Below are 24,423 nucleotides of genomic sequence, written 5' to 3'. Positions count from 1 at the left end.
TAGCTTCACATTTCTCATTTCTATATTAAGAATCATGACCACACAAATAGCAAGAATGACCTCGAAGCTGGGGCAAGGTGCTGTGGGCATTTTTATCGGGTGTGGAGCCATGGGAAGCCCACATCAAAGAAGTTCACCAGTGGTAGGGAAAGGCCTGATTCTACATTTAAGCATGTAAGACACACAAGAGTGGATTGCTGGGTGGCAGGTTCTAACCAGTGCCACCTACCTGCCTCATCCGCCGTGATGGTGATCTCATTGCTGGGCTCACTCTTGCCAATCCTGTTCTTGGCGTACATTCGGATGCTGTAGGTGGAGGAAGGGTGGATGTCAATGATGGTGGCCGAGTTCAGCTGAGGGGAAACATCTTTGGTTCTTTGAGCAGAATCCCAGGAGTCTTTTGGGTTTTGTTTTTCAAAAAAGAAGAGATAGAGATGTGAGTTTTTTTTACTCTGCCTTTGAAAGTTCACAACAGGATTTTAAAAAAAAAGAAAATAAATAAGGAAGGGAGAAAAAAATACCCCCAAAGTGAAATCTCAATACAATTATTCCAGCTTCTTGTCAGAGCTGGTGACCAGAGGGTATAACGGGTCACACACCTATTACCCATGCCAGTGGGTGAAGGGCTGAGGTGAGCTTGGTACAGGGAGGGAGCTTGAGCAAACACAGAACATATGCCTGGGGAAAAGCATGGTGTGAAACACGGGTGGTGGTGGTGGTGGAAGCTGGTTCCCTGGAAGCCTCAGCCACACTCAGGAGCTTATTCTTCAGTGCACTTGACAAGCTATGTATTAGATATTGCTCCCCTCCAGATCCCTAGTTCTAAATGGTACAGAGGCTTAGCAAAACTCTTCACTATATGTGACCCTTTCTTCCCAAATCAAGTGTAACAAAACTAAGATCATTCCACACAAGCCAGTTCAACCTTAGTATAAATCCCATGAAGCAAACACCTTGATGGGTTTCAAGTTTTTAAAAATTCATCTCATCCCAAATCTTTTGTGGCAGGAATCCCTTTTTCGGTCTCAACTACTTTGAATGTCAGCACCTCCTTGTTGTGAAGAGATATCATGGAATATGTGACAGTCTGAGCAGAAGGAGACAATGAGATTAGTCAAGAGTTGGGCAGTGGACTGAGGGTAGGTAGTCATCGGAGAAAAGACACCCTGAGAGCACAGATGGAGAGGATGTATACCATCCACCTCTACCCGGTCCTCTGATCTTCAACACACGTGAGAGTTTTCATGGAGTTTTGGGAGTGTCAACTCCTTTGTCATACTAGTGATGAGCTTAAGGGGGCTGCCTGGTGCCAAGGTAAACTAAAACTTAAAGAAACACAAATGCATAGCTTCAGTCTGCTTGTAAGGACTTTTTCTTTTTAGGGAATCACACATAATAGAAATAGATCACCACTATCAAAGTGCAAAGTGAAGGCATGTTTTGAGTTGGGAAGACTGGAGGGAGGATACTAGCATGGAGAAAATGTGGCTAAACACTAAATAGTGCATTTGATAGAGGATGAATGAGGGGAAGACATTTGTGTCAATGAAATGATAGGTCTAACAGTGAGCCTAACACATAGAGGGAAACCAGGTTTCCTGCAGAAGCTGTTTTGATACAGGGAGGAACCACTAGCCTTGCAAGATACAAAGAAACAAGGGGATAAGCAGGTATTAGGATGGTTGAAAGTTCTATAAAGATAAAAGCAAGTTTCTGGAAGTGCAAGGATCAATTGAGACACAGCTTTTTTTTTTTTTTTTCACTGCAGCCATACACATGGAATGTGGAAGAGACTGAGAGCCTGGAGAGGCAAATGAATATCCAATCACTGCCTCTTTTTCTCTAACCCCCAAGACCATGGTAGGGAGAGCAACTATGCATCCAGCTAAGTACTCAGCAGGTACCAGCTACAGGTTCCTTTAGCCCAGCCTAAGTTCCTGTAGGCAGTCTACTGGCAAAACAACCTTCCAGGTTGACTAAGAACTCTCCCATCTCAAATTTGCTATTTACCTGCAGAAAACACAATCCCTCCAGTCATTGGGCCAGAAGATGTCCCCACAGAAATTCTATTGCTTGGATCTGCAGCTGTCCCCAAATATTCCCCACTCAGGTTGCACACTCAGACTTGGGTCTGCAGCCACACTTTCCAGTTTGTGACCTCCAAGGACGCTGGTGTGGACTGGGCTACATCCTCCCTGGTTATGTTTGTATTTTACCTTTCATTCCACTCTTCCATCGGGGCACTGGGCTGGGTGCCTTATAAACACAGGCTCCCCATTCCTGTGGCTCCTGGGTCTGTGGGCACACTGGACCAACCCCCTTATGCCTGTGCTTTCACGCTTGCTGAATCTCAGCTTGGGGACACTGTGCCCACAGACCTTTGTGATAAAATGCTTCACTGTCTGGGCTATTGGAATTGGTGTCTCATTTGATTGACGCCTCAGGCACCTGCCAAACTAAGGATTTGGTTTTCGGTGTGAAGATCTAGGGACCCAGTCTACACACAGACAGTGATAACAATTGGTTGGAATTTGACCTCAACTGTGTTACCTCAAGCTCAAGCTCCTTCTTCCAAAGCCCTTGACCTTCACATGTCCTCCCAAACCTTTTATGAGATGACAGCACCAGACACCTGCTTCAGGACTGCTACACCACAATAATGTCCCTGCAAGGTTTTGGCTTACAGGATGGGAGGAATGATACACAAACAGTTGTATCAGATATAAAAGAAGGCAACTCAGGCCAAAAAATTTGTGAGAATACTACATGTTTGCAGAAGGTAAAGCTCAGGGAGAACTGCAGGGCCAGACTGTGTTCTACTGTGAAGTGCCAGGCCCCCAAGTGTCTGGTGGAAGAAGAAAGCAGAGAATGCAATATCCATGGCTGACTCCACCACTCCAACTAGTTCAAGAAAGGACTGGAAAGCTTATATATTCTGTGAACACATTCAGCTTGGAGGTCAGATGCCCGACCCCAGAGCATGACAGGGACACAGTGGACTTGGCTTACAGAGATATGGTTAAAGGGCAATGATCGGAATGCACACGGGGAACTGGAACTCCTAGAGAAGAACATAAAGGCTTGAACATCAGGAGAGAGCTCAAAAGGAAGACGACAGCCCAGATATTGGCACAGGGGTGCTGGGAAACATCTTCCTGCCTTCTCCACTGGGGATAACAGTCCTGGTGAAGCTGCAGAAGGAGGGGACTTAGAGGACAATATCTGCCTGAGGGACAACAAGTCCTATTTGCTGATGACTGACAGGGTGCTGATGTTATAGGTTTACCAGGCGCTGACCAAGGTGCTGAAGTTCTCCACACTCTTGCAGGCAGAAAGAGAGGAGAGGGCCAGCAGAGCAGGCCTAGAAGAAAAAAGGGCTATGCCCCTCCCCAAATGAGAAGAGGGAGCAGATGTAACAACTATAGTCCAGTAGGGGGCAGAGCCCACAGGAGCAGATATTGGGAGACTCACAGAGGCCCGAGTGTCTGTGTAGAGGAGATGTAGTCTCTGGGAGAACCAAAAGAAAAGGACAATCAGAACACTAGAGAAGATATGTGAAGCAGGGAGGCACCTGTCCTCTTATGCTCACCTCCCACCAGGTGATTCCTGTGGTTCTGTCCTTGGTGTTTATAGAGTGGGTGGGCACAGAGGCAGGCGTGGAGAGGGGATCTTTAATATTATTAATTATTTTGGTGAACACAAAAACCAAGGGCATCTGCTTCAAGTCATGGAAGGAGAATCATTTAGCCAAGGGATGATTATGTATGGGCTGAGGAGGCCCTGTGTGGGTGAGCTCAGGCTAAAGCCTGTAAGAGTCCTTACTAGACAGGGCACAATGGGCCCCATGGAGCTGAGGAGTTCACATTTCCTGGACTGGATAGATCCAGCCTTGACTGATGCACTGATAAGATCATTCCTTACTAGGAACTACAAGGGCTTTTACTACACTGGCAGAATGTGGCTTTTGTAGGAAATTTGCAAAGAGTAGATGAAAGTCCCTTGGCAAGACAATGACACTGCTGTGGATGAGTGGCAAGCCAGGGTTCAGTGAACATTTATTATGAGCCTAGACTGTGTACCAGGAGTCCTGGAATGCAGAGACACTGTGAGGGGCCCAACAAAGACAGGTCACAAGGGTACTTCACAGAGACCGCTGATCAGTGGAGAATAGACAGTGACTAGTTTGGAACCCATCGAGAAATACAAGATAATGGGTAGAGTGGAGGGGTTGGCTGCTTGGGGAAGGCTTCTCAGAAGGCGTGAAACCCGAAGGATGGGTTTTCTATGAACTTAGCTTGGAAATTTTATTCATTTATAGATTATGGTAATGAGGTTTACACACCCAGAAGTTACCGAGGAAGGACATATAGCTCATGAAGATGCTGACAGACACATGGTTCACAAAACTGAGTGCAGCCACTACCTACTAAGAGAGCAGCTTCTCCCTCCCTCCAGGGCTTCCTACTCTAAGGCTGAAGTATGTAAATTAAACACAAGGAATGTTTCTTCCACATTTTATTCACACTAGACAATGTGCCCAGCTCTGAGAAACTTTGCAGGGCACTGAGAGGGATGTGCCCTGAGATTTCTTAGATGGTGAATTAACCCCATCAAGGTGAGCTTTTGTAGGCCTGCATCTTGTGATTATTTTCACTCATGCTTGAACAACATGAAAGGCTGCACTTGTCAGGGTGACCGTGTGTTGGAAAATGAGCGAAGCATTTTAAGTGCACTTCTGTCTTAAGACTCATTAAATATCGATTTAACATCCACTGCCTATCAGGTATTCAGAACAATGGGCAGTATGGAAACATACCTAGAAGGCAGAGGGAGCCCAACCAGCTTCCAGGCTAGTGGAGTGACATGCATGAATGGATATGGCAGTTGATACACACAGAAGTGCACACTTGATATATGTCACAGGACCGGCCAGGGAAAGGGAGCATTAAGGTGGAGTGGGGGCCTGTGGTCCAGGGTGATTAGGTCTTCCTGTCAGAGGTGGCCTTGACCTCTGTAACAGTCTCCTGTTTCACAGGTTAACAGAAGGGAGACCGAGGAATAGCAAGGTTAAGCTCAGGCAAGCAGAGGGCCAGCATGAACTGGATCCTAATGCTCCCTACTGATGGTTTGGGTGGGTACCGGCTGTTGGCATGGGAACCCTCCCTTAAGGCAGCATAGACCTGGCCTGCTCTGCAGTGGGAGGCTGCTGTGTGTTCCAGTCCTGGGAACACGGGCAGCTGGTGCTGAGCCCGTGGGAAGGTGGGGCTCCTCTTGCTACCTGGGTCCTGTTGAATGATTCCAAGCCTGCCTGCATCTCTGCTGACACTCACCACTCCCACCCATTTCCAGGCAGTCTTTGCCTCACTTCACTGTTTCCTTCAAGACCTGCCTCTCAGGAATCTTCTGTGCTCCATCTAGCCCTTTTCTTCAAAGCCATCCTCTCTCCTAGTTGGCCCTGGGAGAAGCCTGTTTGTCATGACCCTGAACCCTGGGTACTGCTCCACTACTTTTCCCAGGGACTTCCTGGTTTGGAGCTGCACTACCCACCCCAAGGGTCTTCCTGGGCTTGCATGCATGCAACACATCCATCTGAAACTCTGAGGCCAGTGAGCTGAGCCACCTCCTGCTCTTATATGCATGCCACACCAGCTATCCTGGACAAGATCCTTAACCAAGGATCCCCACTTGACACTTGCTGTGAGTCTCCAAATTCTCCTTCTCCTAATTCCTCACTTCTGCTAACCTATTCTTGGTTTCATCCCTGGCACACTGCTAGGGAGACATCCTGCCCTCTAGACCTGTTTTTTCCAGTTGTCTTGAGTTTGATTTGTTGCTACATCTCATCTCAAAAGAGACCAAATCACCCCTGGCAGAGCAATGTGAAGCAACGCATTGGCCTAGAAAGAAAAAAAAAATGCTGTTGTGCCTCTAGAAGTGTGTTAACCCCTTCCAATGCAGATTGCTCTCCTGCCCTATATCTTCTATAAAAACACAGTAAAATTGTGGCTAGCAGTGACAGTGGTGTTATTCTGTCTTCAGCTGGGGAGACTATAAGATTTCAAGTGGGCCTGTAGTCGCCTCTGGAAAAACACCAGAGAGACTGACTCCCTGTCATGGTGCTGTTGGCTGTGGACTGATTGAGTGCTCCCTGGCCTGTCCCTAGGGCATTTCCAGGGAGTTGTTGTAGAGCCACTATCACTTGAAAGAAGATTAGCCTTCCTCATTCTGCATAGACTTGTTGTATGCCACATCCTGCAGACAGTGGCATGGTGGAGCTTGGAGCTCCGGATGGGAGACCCAGGCTTGTACTCCAGGGCAGTCAGCTATCTGAAGCAGTGGAAGGCAAAGGAGGTTGGTGACCAGGGAAGACCATTTGAGAAGCCTACTTCTCTTGGTACCCATGGGCAGGCCTGCGGTGTCAGGAATGCCTACCAAGATGAGTGGGGATCAAGACTGAGGTACAGCCAGGTCACTCAGAAAGGGGCTGAATGTGGGCATAGAAAGAAACCTGAACATAATCATGCAGGGAATGGACCAACTGGAAAGAGCATCTGAGAATTGCAAGTGTGTGGAGGAGCTGTGGACACACAGTGAAGAAACGTGGAGGAAGTCAAGAGGGTGTGCGCGGTGGAGACCAAGTCAGGGAGAGTGAGACGCTTACCTGATTTGTTTTTGCATTCGATGTCATAGCCTGTGATGGGGCTGTTACCGTCGAACCCCATGGTCCACCGGAGCGTGATTGTGCGTGCTTTGACATCTTTGATCTCAATCTCAGGAGGGTCTGGGGGTTCTGCACCATCAACAGAAAGATAGGGTAGGTTCAAATTGAGCCTGGGCATAAACTCCAGTGGAAGAGGTGCCTACAGCTTGTAGGCACTGCCTGGTTGAAAGCGTTTGCTGGCCAGTTATTTTCTGGTTAGATAGAAAACATTGCCCCACCCCCAAAAGATTCTTTCTGCAGCCTATGTGGCACGGGGCAAGACCTGTAGGATGTATCACCACTTTGACTCACAGTGCGTTCATTTGCAGATGAGGGGTTTCCATTTCATCCTTATGTCTAGTACTCAGGCTCCCAAGATGGAGTGGGAAGCACTGGCCAAGCTTGTCTGCACTTGGCCTGAGTCTCTGACCTCACACCTGCTCTGGTCCCCACAAGGGTTTCACTCCTTGTATTCTGGGTCTTCACTCTGACATAGTCACACTCTCTGATAAAATCCAGGGTTATGCCAGTTTCCTACATAGACAGGATTTCTGGAGAATTAAAATATTCCCAGCTGACAGGGGCTGTACCACTTCCTGAGGTCAGCACACCTTGTCCCGAATTCCCTTTGTTGTGCCCGTCCTACCTTGCACTGTGAGTTGAATTATTCCACGGTCCTCCCCATAAGAGTTGATAGCATGGCAGGAGAAGAAGCCAGAATCTTCTCTCACTGTTGGCAAAATCTATGACCAAAGCATAAAAGTAGTCATTTTAGTTAGTAGCTTGAGCCAGAGATCAACAGACATGACTCCCAGTGGGAAAATAGCCTTCCACACTTCCCTGTCACTTCCAGCACTCATTACTACTTAACAGACATGGACACATACACACAATGCAGACATAGACATAGAAACACACATAAACATTAGCACTCCAACATGGAGACAGACACATACATGGACATACACAGACACACAGATACACACAAAGACACGGGCATATCCACACTCACTCATGCTAACACGCATGAACACACACAGAGACACACACAACACATTCATGAACACAGAAGCTCTCATTCATATACACTCATACATACACATGCATTCTCATCACACGTAACATACAAAGAGACACTCATACACATACTTTCCCATTCACACACACGGACACACAGAGATGAACAATATACACAGACAGACACACACAGACATACAGAGATACACACACAATCATATCCACACACACTCAGAAATGTTATACTTAGATGCAAATATAGATGTACACATACATAACCCACTGTCACACAGGTTCACACACCCATGCACACACTCACAGTCTCACCTGCACATATGCACACTTACCCACAGACACGCTGATAGAGACATACTCACCCACAGACCAACACATACTGACATACGCTGGCACACACAAATGCATGCATTCACACAGATGTGCACACGTTTATACCTTCTAAGGGCAAACTGTTTCCACACAATTATAAGCATGCAAACAGGTCTGTCCATCTTGCTGAACTGGATGTCTAATTTACATGGACTGCTGTGGTCAGGCCCATATACACTGCACATACTCTTTCCCCATGTGGTGTGATTTTAAAGAACCATGCACAACAGACAGTTACAAATGTGCCAGTTATCTGTACCCACCATTCTGTTCCTACAGACACAGCTATACCTCTTCTGAACACACTGTTTTTTTTCAGGGTTTCCTACAGCAGCTCTACACATCAACACTGTCTTTGCTATTTTTAACAACACAGAGTTCTAGGGTGTGTGGGATGTGTGTTATATGCAAGCCTATGGTGCCCATATAAATGACTGCAGCATCCTCACATCTGGTGTCTGGAACGAAGGCACGGATGTACGGCCAGTGTCCTCAGGATCTCACCAGAGCTCTGCCCCATAGAGGCTCAAGGACTGCACCCCAGAGTCAGAGCCACTGTCTGTTCCAAGCACATGGCTTTAAATTTCCCTCATGTGTGTGCTTCTGTACCAGCCTTCCTTGTTACAAAGGCATTATTCAGTTAATAATAGTGCCCAAGAGAGAACAGACATGCTTCCCCCTAGCTCTTGTGACTCTAGATTCATGACAGAATATTCTCTCCATTGGATTTTTTTTTTACAAAGAAGCAACATTTTTTTTAAATTATTCTGTTTTCGTTACATGTGTATGTGTTGGGGCCTGGGTACATGTGTGCACGAAGCCATGGAAACCAGAAGAAGGCACTGGGTCCCCTAGAGCTAGAGTTGCAGATGTCGTGGGCCACCTGATGTGGGTGCTGGGTACTGGACTCAGGTTCTCAGGAGGAACAGTATATTCTATTAACCACTGGGCCATCTCTCTAGCTCTCAAAATGTATTTTTGTAATAGTTTTTTTGTCTGAATGCTAATGCTGTTTTTATAGAAGGCTGAACATGCACATTGCACATACTCCACTCCTCTGAGGACAATGGTCTGGAGAGACTTCTTTCAGTGCTTAGCTATTTCTCTGTGGACCATAGCCGTGAAGTGTTACTTCTGAAGGTCACTCAGTGACCTCATTCATGTAGACAGGCAGAGAGAGTGTCATGAGAAAATTCCAACAGGCTATTCACAAGTCATTACAGCCATGCACATGACTGTGTGACTGTCCCGGAACTCCCCTGCCCCATTCTGTCACATCTGGTGGCTTCTTTACCTGCAGAGTAGAGATCGCCTCCTCGCCCACCTCCTTGGTGGACACCAGGTAACGGGCCATTTCTGGGTTTATGATCCTGTCCTCTTTCTCCCAGCGGACGATAATGGGTTTCTCCCCATGTGCTGTGCAGCTCATCTCCTTCTTTTGACCCTGAGTGGCCAGGGTAGTGTTGGGATAAGAGGTTATCATAGCGGGAACTAAAAAAACCAAAGAAGACAGGCCTTGCTCAGCAAAGCTACATATGCTCTTGATCACCCTCCACCACCACCACACCTGGTGACGCTTAAAGAGAGACTTCTTTGAAATAAAACGTGTCCAAGAAACTGCTGAGCAAGAGCTAAGAGAACCATGGACTGTGGTGGTTGCAGTTCTGTTACAAGCTTGTTGGGGCCAGATGTGGGGCAGGGGGCATGGCCCATGTCACCAGAGCACACAGGCCAATGATGGTTCTTCAGCCCTGGGGTGTGGGAAACCTTATTTGTGAAATTATATCAATCCTGGCAATTACTTCTAATACTCTACTTGGCTCACATCTCTGACAAACTTTGCAAATAGTTATTAAATCTTTCTCTAGAGACCTCAAACCTACCTTCCTTCCATAACTTACCACAAAGGCTCATCCTCAACTTAAGAAGAAGAAGAAGAGGAGGAGGAGGAAAAGGAAGAAGAGGGGGAGGAGGAGGAAGAGGAGGAGGAGGAGGAGGAGGAGGAGGAGGAAGAAGAAGAAGAAGAAGAAGAAGAAGAAGAAGAAGAAGAAGAAGAAGAAGAAGAAGTTTATTCATGAAACCTGAATTTCCTTTCTTCTCTTCACACTTAATCAGTAGATTTTTGCCCTTATCTGTGAGTGGCATAAGACTCCATTCTCAACTATGCAAACAACCTGGAATTCTGGAAGCCTATTTTAAATCTTATCTTCCAAAATTTATTCCAAAGTTACAAGAAAATGAGAAGGAAAACACAGGTCAAAACCAAAATGGATCTGGGAAAGCTACAAGCAATGTGGTGTGGGTGCTTGGGTTATCTGAGAGTTGTCATGTGCTGGTGCTTCAGTTATCTGACAGGCCGAGAGTTAAGAGATGACTTCCTCATTCAGGTGCCTCAAAGCCTTCACACGTAGAGAAAATGAGAAGCAAAAAGTCAAATAAAAAAAAAACAATGAAAAAGGGTACAGATAACCTTGACTTTTGCCACAGGGAGAGAAAAGCCATCTCCTCCGAGAATCTGTCGCTTGCACAGCCTGACCTAGATTCACAGTAAACTCATGCTAGAGAATTAATGTGGGGATGACCTTCCTCTGGTAACAAGCTTGGGGAATTCAGCAAAGAGCAAACAACAACACATCCTGGAAGGACTTGACCTTCCAGCTGCTCTGTTGGCTTTCTATCAGATGAAGGTGGTCATGAGCTCTCACACCACAAGTACAAAGCAACCTGTACAACTGAGAGATCAAGAGTCGGCCTCTAATGACTCAAAATTATAGAAAGATCAGATGCAAATTTTGAAGTACCTAGGCTAAATAAATAAATAATACATAGAGGCTTATTTCAAAACAGGGGTAAGGAACACAATGCCTCAAAAGGGACCAGTAATCTTTTAAAACTATAAAATAAACAAACAAACAACAAATCCACATGTGCCCCTCAGGTCCACATTTCTTCAATCCCAGAAAGAAAGACCTCTCCCTTGTTTCTAGGGTCAAACTTGAATTTGTGTCCCTCTGAGATTCTAGAACCGTTGGACATTCATAATATGGCTTTCTGTGGAAACAAGGCTTTCCAGAGATAATTAGTCACAACCAGGGTCTTCTGTAGTGCAGCCTGTTGGGTGGACAATGTGACATCTGCAGTGAAATGTTTCCACACAAGTCCACAGCCTGAGTTTCTATGGAACATGAATTTGGGAGGAGTTTGGCTCTACTCAACAACTATGTGCATGTTACTAAATGTACAAGTATATGCATGTATACAATACTTACTACAATACAGGCATATACATATTGTATAATGTATAAGTACATATGTAATGTTCAGCCTGATAAGGATTTTACAAGGTTAAATGATCCCACACCACACCAATTTCTAACTAGCATTTACATTATTCTAGAAAGATTCCTTTAACTCAGTAACTTCACTGTGTCCACCCCAAGGTTGAGGGAATCATTGACTTTACTTTAAAATTTTTATTAGCTTTTATATATTTGTTTATTTGTTCTCTCTCTCTCTCTCTCTCTCTCTCTCTCTCTCTCTCTCTGTGTGTGTGTGTGTGTGTCATGTTTTCAAGGAAATGGCAAAACGCATGCAAGCCCTCAAAGCATTGCTTCCCTTTGTACAGAGCACTTCTCCCTCCTCATCAGTAGATTTAAAATTGTTGCATTCTGAGGCGTCCCAGCCTTTCACTGCCCTGGGCCCCTGCCCAGTAAGACCCAGAGGAAGACTGGAGCCCTGAACTCATACTATACTAACACTGGAAGAAAATCTTGGGCACTTCCTCACAGAAAACCTCCATTTATCCTGGCCCATATCCCCCCTTGTACAGATACATGGGCAACTTTACCCGTGACTTTGAGACATGGAAGACCATAAAGCATGGAAGATCCATGCATGGGAGTCATGTTAAGCAATGAAAAAAAAATTCAAAACATACCACAATGTGAATGACACTTGAATCCATTATGCTTAAAGAACTTGGAAGGCTAGCACGAGAACAGTTCTTGCATGGTCCCATTTATAACACATAACCAGAAAAGACACCGAAGAGTGGAGCTTGGTGCCATCAAGGTGGCTCAATGGCTTAGTGGCACATATGTGGAGGTCAGAGGACAACTGGCAAGTGTTGGCTCTCTCCTTTCACCGTTTTGAATCCCAAGAATCAAATTCAGGTCACTGGGCTTGGCAGCAAATGCTGTGACCTGCTGAGCCATCTTTTGGGCCTCTGCACTTTCCTTTCTCAGGCTGTGACAAGCTCTATTGCACACTATGTGGGAGACATGCTTCAACAAACCACGCAGCTTGGGATTTTTTACTCACTGATGCTATTCTGCCAGAGATGCTCCTCATTTTCAGTCATATTTCTTTTTTTGGGTGAGAGTCCCATCAAGATAGGGCTCTTAATTCTGGTAATGAAGCCAGCATTTAGTCAGAGACACTCAGCTAGCCTGTGTTTCCCTATCCTGCTTAGAATGGTCAGAAGGACCCATTTGTTTTAATGAGCCATCACTATGGTTTCTTTGCAATGCTGATGTTTGAAGGCATGGTGACCTTTTCACTTGTCACAATCCTGGGCGCTGAGAGATGACAGCATGTCAGTGCAGCTACACTCTCTGCCATGATTCCTGAAGCATCACAAATGGATGGGGTCATTTAACAGGAATTGGTACCAAGGAGAGGCTGTGAGAAAACTGCTAGCCTCAGAGCAAATCCAGACCCAGGATGGCTGCGGCCAAAGCTATGTGCTAGGTGCTATGTGCTTTCCTCCAAAATTACTCATTAAGGCAGGTGTTGTTTTACATCAGGAGAAACTGGTTTGTAAGCTTCGCTCATTAGGTATGGAGCTACTCTACAGCTCCTTAACTCTCAGCGTGTCTGCATTCTTGTGTTGTGTTGGGAGCATCTTCTGACCTACTTTCTATCAGCTTAAAGATTCAGCCATGCTGAGTTGCGGCAGCCTCTGGCCAGACGGAGTCATCAGGCATCTCTCTGCTTGACTCACAGTATGGTGACAGACAGGGATGTGACCTCCTTAATTTGACACTGACAATGGTGGGGGTGTTTGTATCACTGAAATGGGTAAATGCTAGAAATTAGCCTTTCTTCACCCCCTCTCATTAGCAGCTAATTATTAAGACACTTATGAAAATAGTATCTGAGTTAGTACTTCTCACTCTATTCAATGACTTTCAAATGCTTCAACTCTCCAGCTGAGAGACTAGACCAACCTCAGAATCCACAGGCTTCACATCTGGGTTAACCTGACTCATTCCTTCCACCTTGCCAAGGAGAAAAGGTAGAGAGGAGTGGCTATAAACATTTCTAAATCAACTGTCAAACAGGGTGTGACCGGAATGAGTCCCCTTCAGAACCACAGGGTCATCACAGACACAGGGGTATCCAGCCACCCTAGTCATCTGGTATCTTCCATGTGTGACAGTGACAAGTCTTACCTCCGTAGAAGTCATAATCCATCCATTCATTTGGAAAATAACAGGCAAGATGTTGGATTAACAAGGCAGGGGATCATAGGGAGCCCATGGAGATGTTCTGAGTTACAAGCATATTTAAAATGTTATGCCCATGGATGCTTTCCTTGCATGTATGTCTCTATGCCATGTGCAAGCCAGGTACCCATAGAGAACAGAAGAGGGCACTGAATCCCCTGGAACCGGAGTCACAGACAGTCATGAGCTGCCATGTAGGTCCTGGGAATTGAACATAGGTTCTCTGGAAGAGCAGTGTTACTGAACCATCTCTCCAGCAGGAACACATTTTAGAAGCTTCTTATCCAACCTTTTTTAAAACATCCCCAAATTCATGTAATCATGATGAAATTTCAAACAGACAGAATGTCAAAAAAATCTACAGATTCATTGCTGGATCCACAATCAGGCATGGAGTTTGTGATTTATTTTTGTTATTATTCCGTCAGAAAACCAACATCTGTCAAATATGTAATTGTCACTGTTCTATTTCAGTCCCTCTCAAATGAAAGCATGAATCAGCAAGAGTCTGGAAGATGAGATATAAGGATGGAAGTTGCCCCCAGGGATGCCACTTCTTCAAGGGAGCAACAGAGGGAGACTTGCTGTGTCCCAAGTAGTCAAGACATTGCTCACAGGGTGGAAGATTTGTCCTGGGGTTGACTGTCTCAGGACCCTTTTCCTACCTCATTTAGCACAATATCCTGAGCTGTGTGGATGTACTTGATGGCTGGGGGACTCCATTTCTTATTGACCCCAGAAAGGTGGATGGGATCAAATGTTCTCAGTGGGTGTAGTGGTGACTGGTCTCATCAGTGACCAAAGTATCATGCAGGAATAAACTATGGGAACACAGCCCATAGTAGCAGGAAAGAGTGAACAGTGTGGGGGGACAGACAGCCCATTATATATAGTGTGGGGACAGACAGCCCATTATAGTGTGTGGGGCAGGCAGCAGCTTTGTGGGAGAGGGTTGTTCACATGGCAGTAGATAGAATTGGGAGACATGAATGGAACCTTCAAAGGCCTGTCCCAGTGACATTCTTCTATGAGGTCCCACACCATAAAGGCTTAATAGTTTCAACCTAGCTCCATGAGGGTCTGGGGAGATGATTTAATAGGTAAAGGTGCTTGCTGCCCAGCATAGCACCTGAGTACAGCCTGGGCAATGTAACTCAACCCCGTGATAGCCCAGACTTTTTCCAGCTCAGGCCCTCAGCTTTTTTCTTACCCTCTCTTCTCTCTTCATTCTTCCTACTTTACTTCCTCCTTTCTTCTTTTTATTTTGGTTGTTGTTGCTTTGTTTTTAGGTTTTTGAGACAGGGTTTCTCTGTGAACAGTGCTGGCTATCCTGGAACTCACTTTGTAGACCAGGCTGGTTTCGAACTTACAGAGATCCACTTGCCTCTGCCTCTCAAGTGCTAGAATTAAAGGCGTGTGCCACCACTGCCCAGCTTTTTCTTCTCATGCATCTTTTCCAACAAGTTTCTGTGTACATGGTCACAACTTCACCACAACAAGAGCTAACACTGACATATGCTGTATGCTCAGAACTTCCATCTGTGTGAATGTTGCTACTGTAGGGACCTCATACTAATGGATTCTTGCAGTGTTTGTCCTCAGTCCCCCACAGCATCCTCAGGTTACATCTATATTACTGTACATGACAGAATTTTCTTCTTTTAGAAACAGAAATAATATTTCAACAAAAGCCTAGACCACATTTTCTATCAACAAACACTTTGTGGCTGGTGAACAATTTCCCTATGATTTTTGATGGACAAAACATTATTGTTTTAAAAGCCTGCAGAAAGAACTGTATCAATAAAATAGATGAAAGTTTTTTGCTTGTTTTCCCTCCATCTGGTCAAAGTCAAGCTTTTCCTTTCCCAGTTTGGGGCCTCATTCTCTCTGCTCCATTCATGGTTCCTCATCTATGAGAACAAAGAGACCTGTAGCTCCCTAGGCTCTGATGACAATTAATGAGATTATGTTGGCTACTAAGGGGTGCCTGAAGAAAGGCCTTTTGGAATTTTAGGTCCTGATTATCACTGCTGCAGGGTCATAAATGTCTCCTGCCCAAATTGTTCATAAAAGTTTTAGCAAATGATGCTGCCTCTTAGGTAGCTCTAATCTCTATAAAGAAAATGCTTCCTCCTGCCGGGAATTAATAAGTTCTTCTCTGGTGGGTTATTGTACTTACATAATGAAGTTACTTTGATTATAACCATTAATCAGCTCCGTGTTTCTGAGCTAGAGTGGGTTGTACCTGATGCTGGGCTTTAGCAAGGACAATATCCCCACTTTCCTGGCAGCAGTACCAGGCTGGCTGACATGATTAAACCAGTCAGGGCAATGACACAGATCGCTTAGACTTCATATCAGATTCACTCTGAAGTTGCTTCTGGTCCACCATTGGAAGAAATTTGATTTATTTTGCATGACAAGCTTGAATATTAACCAGGAGATATTAAAACGGTATTCTTTCCCCCCATTCACAAGGAGATTCAGCAAGCGGTTTCTCCCTGATAAGTTTTTTTTTCTTTCTTTCCTGTCTGGTTATGTACATTAATACTCTGTTTTTGCCTCATAGAAAGGCTCATTAATAATTAGAGGAAAATAAGAGACCAATAAACAGACCGGCATTTCCTGCTAAAGTGACAGTAAAAAACGAGTGGAAAACTTGTCATGCAATGTGGCTTTGTGCAAAACGAGATCAGAAAAGGGTCATGAGTGGTGCTTTGATCAATCTCCAAGACAATGGCCTCCTGGAGTTGACACTCTGTGGCACTCCCTCCCACATCCTCCAGAGACATGGGACCATGTGACCAGTAGGACATGGCTGAAGTAATGCTCATCACTCCAAGATCAGATTATAGGATGTCTGTGACCTCTGTCTTAGGCATGGCCTTCCATCATGGGCTGCAGAAAAGCCTGCTACGATGGCACCAGGGTGCTGAGGCCACTTACTGCAGGACCCAGAGAGAGATGGATGTCAGGCTGCCACTGACTTTCCTCTAGCTTGGAAATGGATTTTTTTCTCTCAGCTACTTCCCTCCTCATCAAGTATTCTGATACAGTTTTCAGAAAACAAGCAGTTTCCATGGAAACAGAGCCAGCAGTTTCCAGGTGGCTTGGGGATGGACACAGTGAATCAATGGGCCCCAGGCTGTGATCTGGCTTTTGAGCAGGTGTTTCACAAGTAGATGCCTTTTGCCATGGAGAAACACAGACAAACCATCATCCTCATTAAGAACACTGGCCGGTAATCTATACCACAGTTTCCACTGCTTTGCTGCCTGGGCACCTGGCCTGAGGCTCCCTGGCAGCAGCAGAATGCAGGCTGCCTTCCTCTCTCAGGTATCCTAGGTGCTTCCTCCACCTACAGATTCTTGTCACGGAAGGGACAATCCCTAAGTCTTCTGTCCTTCCTGCCTTTGAGTTGACGTTTATAGAATTTTTAAGTTTCCCCCTTTAAAGCTATTCTGCCCACATTTGGGCTCTAACCACGTCAATATCCAGAAGGTCCTCTTCATTTTAGCCATTAACTAATGTTCCCGTTTGGTTGTACACAATGCTGGTGTGTTTGTATGGGATGGTCATCTGTGTGTCATTATTTACTGAGTGCCTTTGTCAACTGACTACACCAGCTTCACAATAGTGATGGCTGATGTCTGCGCACACTTTTACAAGTGTTTAGTCTTTATAGTGACTCTAGAAAATAGGCACTGATGTTCCCTCAGTTTTATGATTCAGAGAGTGAAGTGCAGTCAGGTCCACTCTTCCAGATCCTAGAGGCAGTTAAGCGCCAGGGGCAGAATTGTAATCCACATAGCTCATGCCTTTCCCACCTGTGTATGAATTCATGAACAATTCAGTGTAGCCTTGCCGGTTTCTGAATTGTTTATAAAATAGCACCACACTCCTGTGTTCTTCTATCCTTGCTTTTTTATTTTATGTTGTGTGTGTGTGTGTGTGTGTGTGTGTGTGTGTGTGTGTGTGTGTGTGTATCATACATTAATAGACAGTGCCCAATGTTTTTTTTTTTTCCCACTGTTGTATATATCTTTGTGTAAGGTGAGTATTCTATGGTTTATCTGGGGATTTTCAGTTTAGGAAACTTTTTAGGGGCAGTGGTGTTTTTGTGCATGTGCATGCATGTTCATATAGGTGTAGGTATGTGTGTGTACATGTGTCACCTGCCATTTACATGGGGTGTTAAGGAGCTGAACTCTAGTCTTCAGGCTTGCATAGGGAGTACTTCACCTACTGAGTGATACCCCCTACCACAGTTTTCAGACCATTGCCAACACTGACCACTGTTGTGGGTGAAACACAGTTATTTACTCAGAAGTTGCCCTAGGGTAGCTGGAGAGGGCTTCCAGTCATGGTCTGTGAGCATCTTCAAATTTACGAGACTCTGCAGCTTTTGAAGATGGCTGTGCAAACTTTTAGCTCTTCAGGCATGTGTGCTGTTCATTTGTCTAAAAACTTGGGTCTCAAGGAGCAACTCTGATCTGTAGCATTAAACATTTCCTGGGAACTTTCTAGAAAGGTGAATTCCATACACGCCACCCCCAAGACATTGGAAGAAATCCTCTGCTGTTACGGCACTAGCTGAAGCAGGGCAGACACTGCCTAGGCCTATTCTCCCCTCCATCATGGAGCCAGAGCCTGACACTGACCAGCACAGGAGCTGAATGCAAGCTCCTTCCAGGTCACGGGCCTGGGTGATGCCTGATCCAACTCCGCCCCATCTGCCAAGTGAACACAACACCAATGCCTCCCTCTGCCCAGACACCAGGAAAATCCCCGAGTTTGAAATGTGCTTGATTTAGTCATTCTTCTGGTTAAGATTTAAGTCCCCAGTTGCTTTCCCAAACCTGTTATACAATGTTCTGCAACAAACAAGTTTCAGATGAGTTTGACCTCAGGTATCTTCCTCAGTTTCTGTCTATTTTATGATAATTGTGCTCTTGGCCTCCAGCACAACCACATGGAGCTGTGAGCACAAGCACAGGCCAGATCTCACACACTCAGATGCACACAGACACACATGTGTACATGTGAACATGGGGTGCACTCATGCAAGAAGAGTGGGTGAGCTGGCACACAGTCAGGCAGCTGCTGGCAGGGGCATGCTCTCACACATATGTGCACACACGTGTGCACCCTGTCAACCCACAGCAGTAGTCTCTCTGGAAATAGCTGTCAGAGTCCTCTTGGAAAGCCAGCAGGACATCACCACAGTCTTTTCACTGGAGTTATCGTAAAGGCTTCCTCCACATTTTATACAAAAGCAGGACAATATACAAGTTTTTTTGCATGTCATTTGTAAATAAACACACGATTGCAGACTTCTTATTTAGGAGTGTTCTCCTACAGCTCGGCAAGTTCGCCAGGTTTTTACCAGTTTCATGAGAGGATCCTTGGCTGACTGTCTGTGGAGACACAAGATAACCTGGATGAGTGTGCAGAGGAAGCACAGCTTCAGGAGGCGCTGGGAGCTCAGCTTGCTCAACAGGAAGTCACCACCCCTCCCTTCCTCATTCAAGGTGGGGAGGGCACAATTCTGCTCAAGAGCTGAAATGCAGTACCGGTGATGGAGCCTGTGTCCTGGCTTCTGAATAAATGCCAGGAGAATCATGTGCATGTGTACACACACACACACACACACACACACACACACACACACACACTCCTAAAACCAAGGCTCTTCCCTGTACTATGTGTAAATCCATGAGCCCAGCTGTGCACATTTGGCATACTCTCAGATTATCCAGTCGGGCAGTGTCTTTCCAATACCTCCTGTCTGTCAGTTGTTTCCTCCTGAAAGGAAGACAGAGGAGGAGGGGCTTGACGGCAAACACTGCTGTTAATGAGGAGGTGTTTTATGACCTGGCGTTCTCAGGGGGGTTTTAGGTTCCAGAGGCCTGTGAAGAGACATGTGTAACTGTCCCTCCCAAGGGAAGTGAGCAGGCACTAATTGAGGTATTGATGGTTCTAAATGAAGCAGAAACCTGCTAGGAAGATGAGTCTCAGCGAAAATGAAGAAAAAAATTAGCACCGCAGGGCGGTGCATGCCGGGATCCAGTGGGCGGTGCATGCTCGTTCGATCATGCATATAGTGTGCTCCTGAACCCAGAGACTGTGGTCTCCCCAGGCACTGTCTCAAGCAAAGCAGCCAGTGAAGGCCTGGGGGAGGTGCAAGAAACAGCATCCCTTCTCCTCACTGTTCTTTGTCCTTTCAGGTGAAGGTTAGCATGGAAAGATCCCACACTGATGATTCCACACATGATCCCAAACACAGAACCCACATACAGAATCCATACACACAGTCCCACACAAAGGATCCAACACATACAATCCACATGCAGGATCCCAGACATATGATGCCACGAGTATTATCCTACACATATAAGCCCACACATGTGATCCCATACATTAACACAAGGCAGGGGCAGGAAAACCTGAAACAGACTTCAGCATACCAGAGAACACTAGATAATGCTGTCTTCTCATGAAGAAAGCCCACAGCTACTTTTTACTCTCTTTTTATTCTCTCTCTCTCTCTCTCTCTCTCTCTCTCTCTCTCTCTCTCTCTCTGTGTGTGTGTGTGTGTGTGTGTGCAGGGACCACCTTGGGTGCTTTTTCCTCACTTGTCTTGGGTTCAGAGAGATAGATCTTGCTTCAATAAATAAATGTGGAGAGAGTTTGAGATTTGTCAACCACATATCTGCCTATGTATACACACACACATATTTGAACACCACCAAACACATGAGTATACATGGTCATGCACACACACACAATCTCACAATAATAAAATGAAATGTACGATATATCACGTACATGAAATAGAAAAACACTCATGCATGGAAAAATCAAATTTTAGTCTAAAGAATGTTTAGTTTATCCTGGCTGGGGAGTTGACCTGGTCAGTAAAGCACTCGCTATGAAATATGAGGACCTGGGCTTGGTCCCCAGCACTTATGTGATGAAGCTAAGTGGACCGTGTACTTGTAACCTCATTGCTGGCGAAGTAGAGGCAGCTAGTCTAACTGAACTTTTGTGAGAGAGTCTGTCTCACAGAACAGGTGGAATGGAGCTGAGGAAGAACCTTGACATTGAGCTCTGGCCTTCACACGTGTATGCACATGTGTGTATACATACCAGGGCACACGTGCGCACACACGCGCGCGCATACACACACACACATACACACACACACACACACACACACGTGCGCACACACACACGTGCACACACATACTCGCACACACACACACAAACAAGAACATGTAAACATACATGCAAAGTATAAATTTTTCCTTCTCAACCCATCTCTTTGTGTACATCTACATCACACAAAGATAAAGAAATAACATTGAAATATCTTTTAAAAACACTGCACACCACATCATATTCAATTGAGATAATATATTTTTCTGGCTTATCTTAATCCTTTATATTAAACACATATCATTTCTGCAAACAGGAAAAAACCCCAACCATTTGGCTTTTGGGAAAAACCCAAACAAACAGCCAGCCCCCGTGTAGTGGCTCATGTGTAAACTGCCCTCCTGAAAGGAGCACAGAAAGAGCTCCTGGATGGGGCTGGCTGCTCTTTAGTAGCCCTGCATCCAAGCTGAATCAGGCACAAACCCAACATCAAAGGAGACACGGCAAACTCCCTGCAAGACACACAGAACTGCACACTGCATTCCCTGGTGCCAGGACTTCTCCCCTGTATTGCCTCATCGGCAGAAGACTCATCACCAGGAAAAAGACAGGAGAAGATCTAACATACAGGGGGTTTCCAGTACAATTTGTGTGTGCAGAAGAAGACGGCTGCAGGCAGCAACTGCCCACTCCCCTCTTTTCTCATACCCTCAGACATCAATCTCAGTGGGCCTGACACCCCAAAGGGTTCTTTCTATGAGAGCCACGGCTGACACAGGAAGCACCCTTCTTATAGGAGCTAAGAAAAGGTCCCTCCACACAAATAGACCTGAAGACAAGGTCTGAGCTATTGTGACTTCATTTGGGAACCTTGTTACAAAGGAGCTGATGGCTAGATGAGGGGGTTCTATTCTGAGACCTGCAATCAAGATTAATTGTAGGGGTGATGATGTTCTGTGGACAGAGAGGCTGCCTTAGCCTCTTGGACAGTGAGTGGTTTTGCTACCTATCTTCTTCTGTTGCTGGGGACTTCAGAGTGGGTTGCTATGGTGGATGAAGTGTACCTGATTCTGCCTTGACAACAGCCATGGCAGGAGGTTGCCAAGGAAGCAGAGAAGAGAGAGCTAGTAAGGAGGTTAGGTGGGGAGTGTGGCTCAGCCCAGACCCGTGGAACCACCCAGCATGATAGGCGCTAGACAGTATGGTCATAAGAAAGTAATCAGTATGAGGAATGGCTTCATGTTTTCTAGACTCTCTAGGGATCCCGGCACTTTTGTAGGGTTTTTTTTTTTCCAACTTTTTAAAATTTGAATTAGAAACAGGATTGTTTTACATAACAATCCCAGTTCCCTCCTCCCTCCTGCCCTCTCCTAACCCCCCCCCCAAATAAAACTCTATCTATCACATATCCTTTTTGCTCCCCCTGGATGGTGAGGTCTTCCAAGGGGGTCATCAGAGTCTATTGTATCCTTTGGGATAGGGCCTAGGACCACCCCCGTGTGTCTTGGCTCAGGGAGTGTTCATCTATGTGAATCAGGCTCCCAAAGTCCACACCTATGCTAGGGATAAGTACTGAACTACTAGGGGAGGTCCTGTAGAATTCCCAGGTTTCCTTACAGAAATCCATGTTCCTGGGGTCTGGATCAGTCCCATGTTGGTATTCCAGCTATCAGTCTGGGGAGCAAGAGTTCCCTGATGTTCAGGTCAGCTGTTTCTGTGGGTTTCACCAGCCTGATCTGGACCCCTTTACTCTTCACTCGTCCTTCTCTGCAACTGAATTCCAATTCAGTTCAGTGATTAGTTGTGGGTGTCTGCTTATACTTTCACCAGCTGCTGGTTGAAGGCTATAGGATGGCATATAAGACAGTCATCAATCTCATTATCAGGGGAGGGCATTTAAGGTAGCCTCTCCTCTGTTGCTTAGATTGTTAGTTGGTGTCATCTTTGTAGATCTCCAGACCTTTCCCTAGTGCCTGATTTCTCTGTAAACCTAAAATGTCTCCCTCTATTATGGTATCTCCTTTCTTGTTTTCTTCTATTCTTCCCCCGACTCAACCTTTCTGCTCCCTCATGTCCTCTGCATCCCTCCTCTTCTCCCCTTCTCATTCTCTAGCTCCCTCCCCCCCTTCCTGTGCTCCCAATTTGTTCAGGAGATCTTGACCCTTTCCACTTCTCCAGGGGACCATGTATGTCTCTCTTAGTGTCCTCCTTGTTTATTAGCTTCTTTGGCAGTGTGGATTGTAGGCTGGTAATCCTTTACTCTATGTCTAAAATCCACATATGAGTGAGTACATACCATGTTTGTCTTTTTGTGATTGGGTTACCTCACTCAGAATGGTTTCTTCTAGTTCCATCCATTTTCCTGCAAATTTCAAGATTCCATTATTTTTTTCCACTGAGTAGTACTCCATTGTGTAAATGTACCACATTTTCTCTATCCATTCTTCAGTTGAGGGGCATCTAGATTGCTTCCACTTTCTGGCCATTATAAATAATGCTGCTATGAACATTGTTGAACAGATGTCCTTGTTGTATGAATGTGCTTCTTTTGGGTATATGCCTAAGAGTGGAATTGCTGGATCTTGTGATAGACTCATTCCCAGTTTCTTGAGGAGTTATACTGATTTCCAAAGTGGCTGTACAAGGGGGCACTCCCACTAGTAGTGGAGAAGTGTTCCCCTTTCTCCACATCCTCTCCAGTATAAACTGTCATTGGTGTTTTTGACTTTGGCCATTCTGACAGGAGTAAGATGGTATCTCAGGGTTGTTTTGATTTGCATTTCCCTAATGGCTAAGGATGTTGAACACTTTCTGATTGACTTTCAGCCATTTTAGATTCCTCTATTGAGAATTGTCTATTTAGTTCTGTACCCTACTTTTAAATTGGATTCTTTGGTGTTTAGGAGACTAGCTTCTTGAGTTCTTTGTATATTTTGGAGATCAGCCCTCTGTCAGATGTGGGGTTGGTGAATATCTTTTCCCAGTCTGTGGGCTGCCGTTTTGTCTTGCTGACTGTGTCCTTTGCCTTACAGAAGCTTCTCAGTTTCAGGAGGTCCCATTTATCAATTGTTGACCTCAGTGTCTGTGCTACTGTTAATGTTCAGGAAGCAGTCTCCTGTACCAATTAATTCAAGGGTATTTCCCACTTTGTCTTCTAATAGATTCAGTGTAGCTGGATTTATGTTGAGATTTTCGATCCATTTTGACTTAAGTTTTGTGCAAGGCGATAGGCTTGGGTCTAACTGCAGTCTTCTACATGTCTGCAACCAGTTATGCCAGCATCAATTGTTGAAGATGTTCTCTTTGTTCCATCATATAAATTTGGATTGTTTATAAAAAATCAGGTGTTCATAGGTGTGTGGGTTAATATCAGGGTTTTCAACTCTATTCCATTGGTCTACTTGTCTATTTTTGTATCAATACCAAGCTGTTTTCAGGATTATAGCTCTGTAATAGAGCTTGAAGTCAGGGATGGTGATGCCTCCAGAAGTTCCTTTATTGTGCAGGGTTGTTTTGGTTATCCTGGGTATTTTGTTTTTCCATATAAAGTTGAGAATTGTTCTTTCAAGGTCTGTGGAGAATTGTGTTGGGATTTTGATGGGGATTGCATTGAATCTGTAGATTGCTTTTGGCAAGATTGCTATTTTTACT

At 45.3% G+C, this 24,423-nt stretch overlaps 1 protein-coding gene across 1 annotated transcript in view; it reads right to left on the bottom strand.

Annotated features, from left to right (window-relative positions):
* Positions 1-24,423, bottom strand: part of Dscam (DS cell adhesion molecule) — a 504,817-nt gene that overhangs the window by 131,127 nt on the left and 349,267 nt on the right. Inside the window, exons 12-15 of the mRNA XM_035443441.1 lie at positions 9,399-9,595; positions 7,347-7,443; positions 6,662-6,790; positions 230-397 (exon numbers count right to left, since the gene is read on the bottom strand). Of these exons, the coding sequence (XP_035299332.1) occupies positions 230-397; positions 6,662-6,790; positions 7,347-7,443; positions 9,399-9,595 (591 nt within the window). The remainder of the gene's footprint in view (positions 1-229; positions 398-6,661; positions 6,791-7,346; positions 7,444-9,398; positions 9,596-24,423) is intronic.

This window comes from Cricetulus griseus, chromosome 4 (genome assembly GCF_003668045.3).
Source record: "Cricetulus griseus strain 17A/GY chromosome 4, alternate assembly CriGri-PICRH-1.0, whole genome shotgun sequence".
NCBI lineage: Eukaryota > Metazoa > Chordata > Mammalia > Rodentia > Cricetidae > Cricetulus > Cricetulus griseus.
The sequence above is the reverse complement of the archived record's forward strand: the minus strand, read 5'-3'. Positions and strand labels throughout refer to the sequence as shown.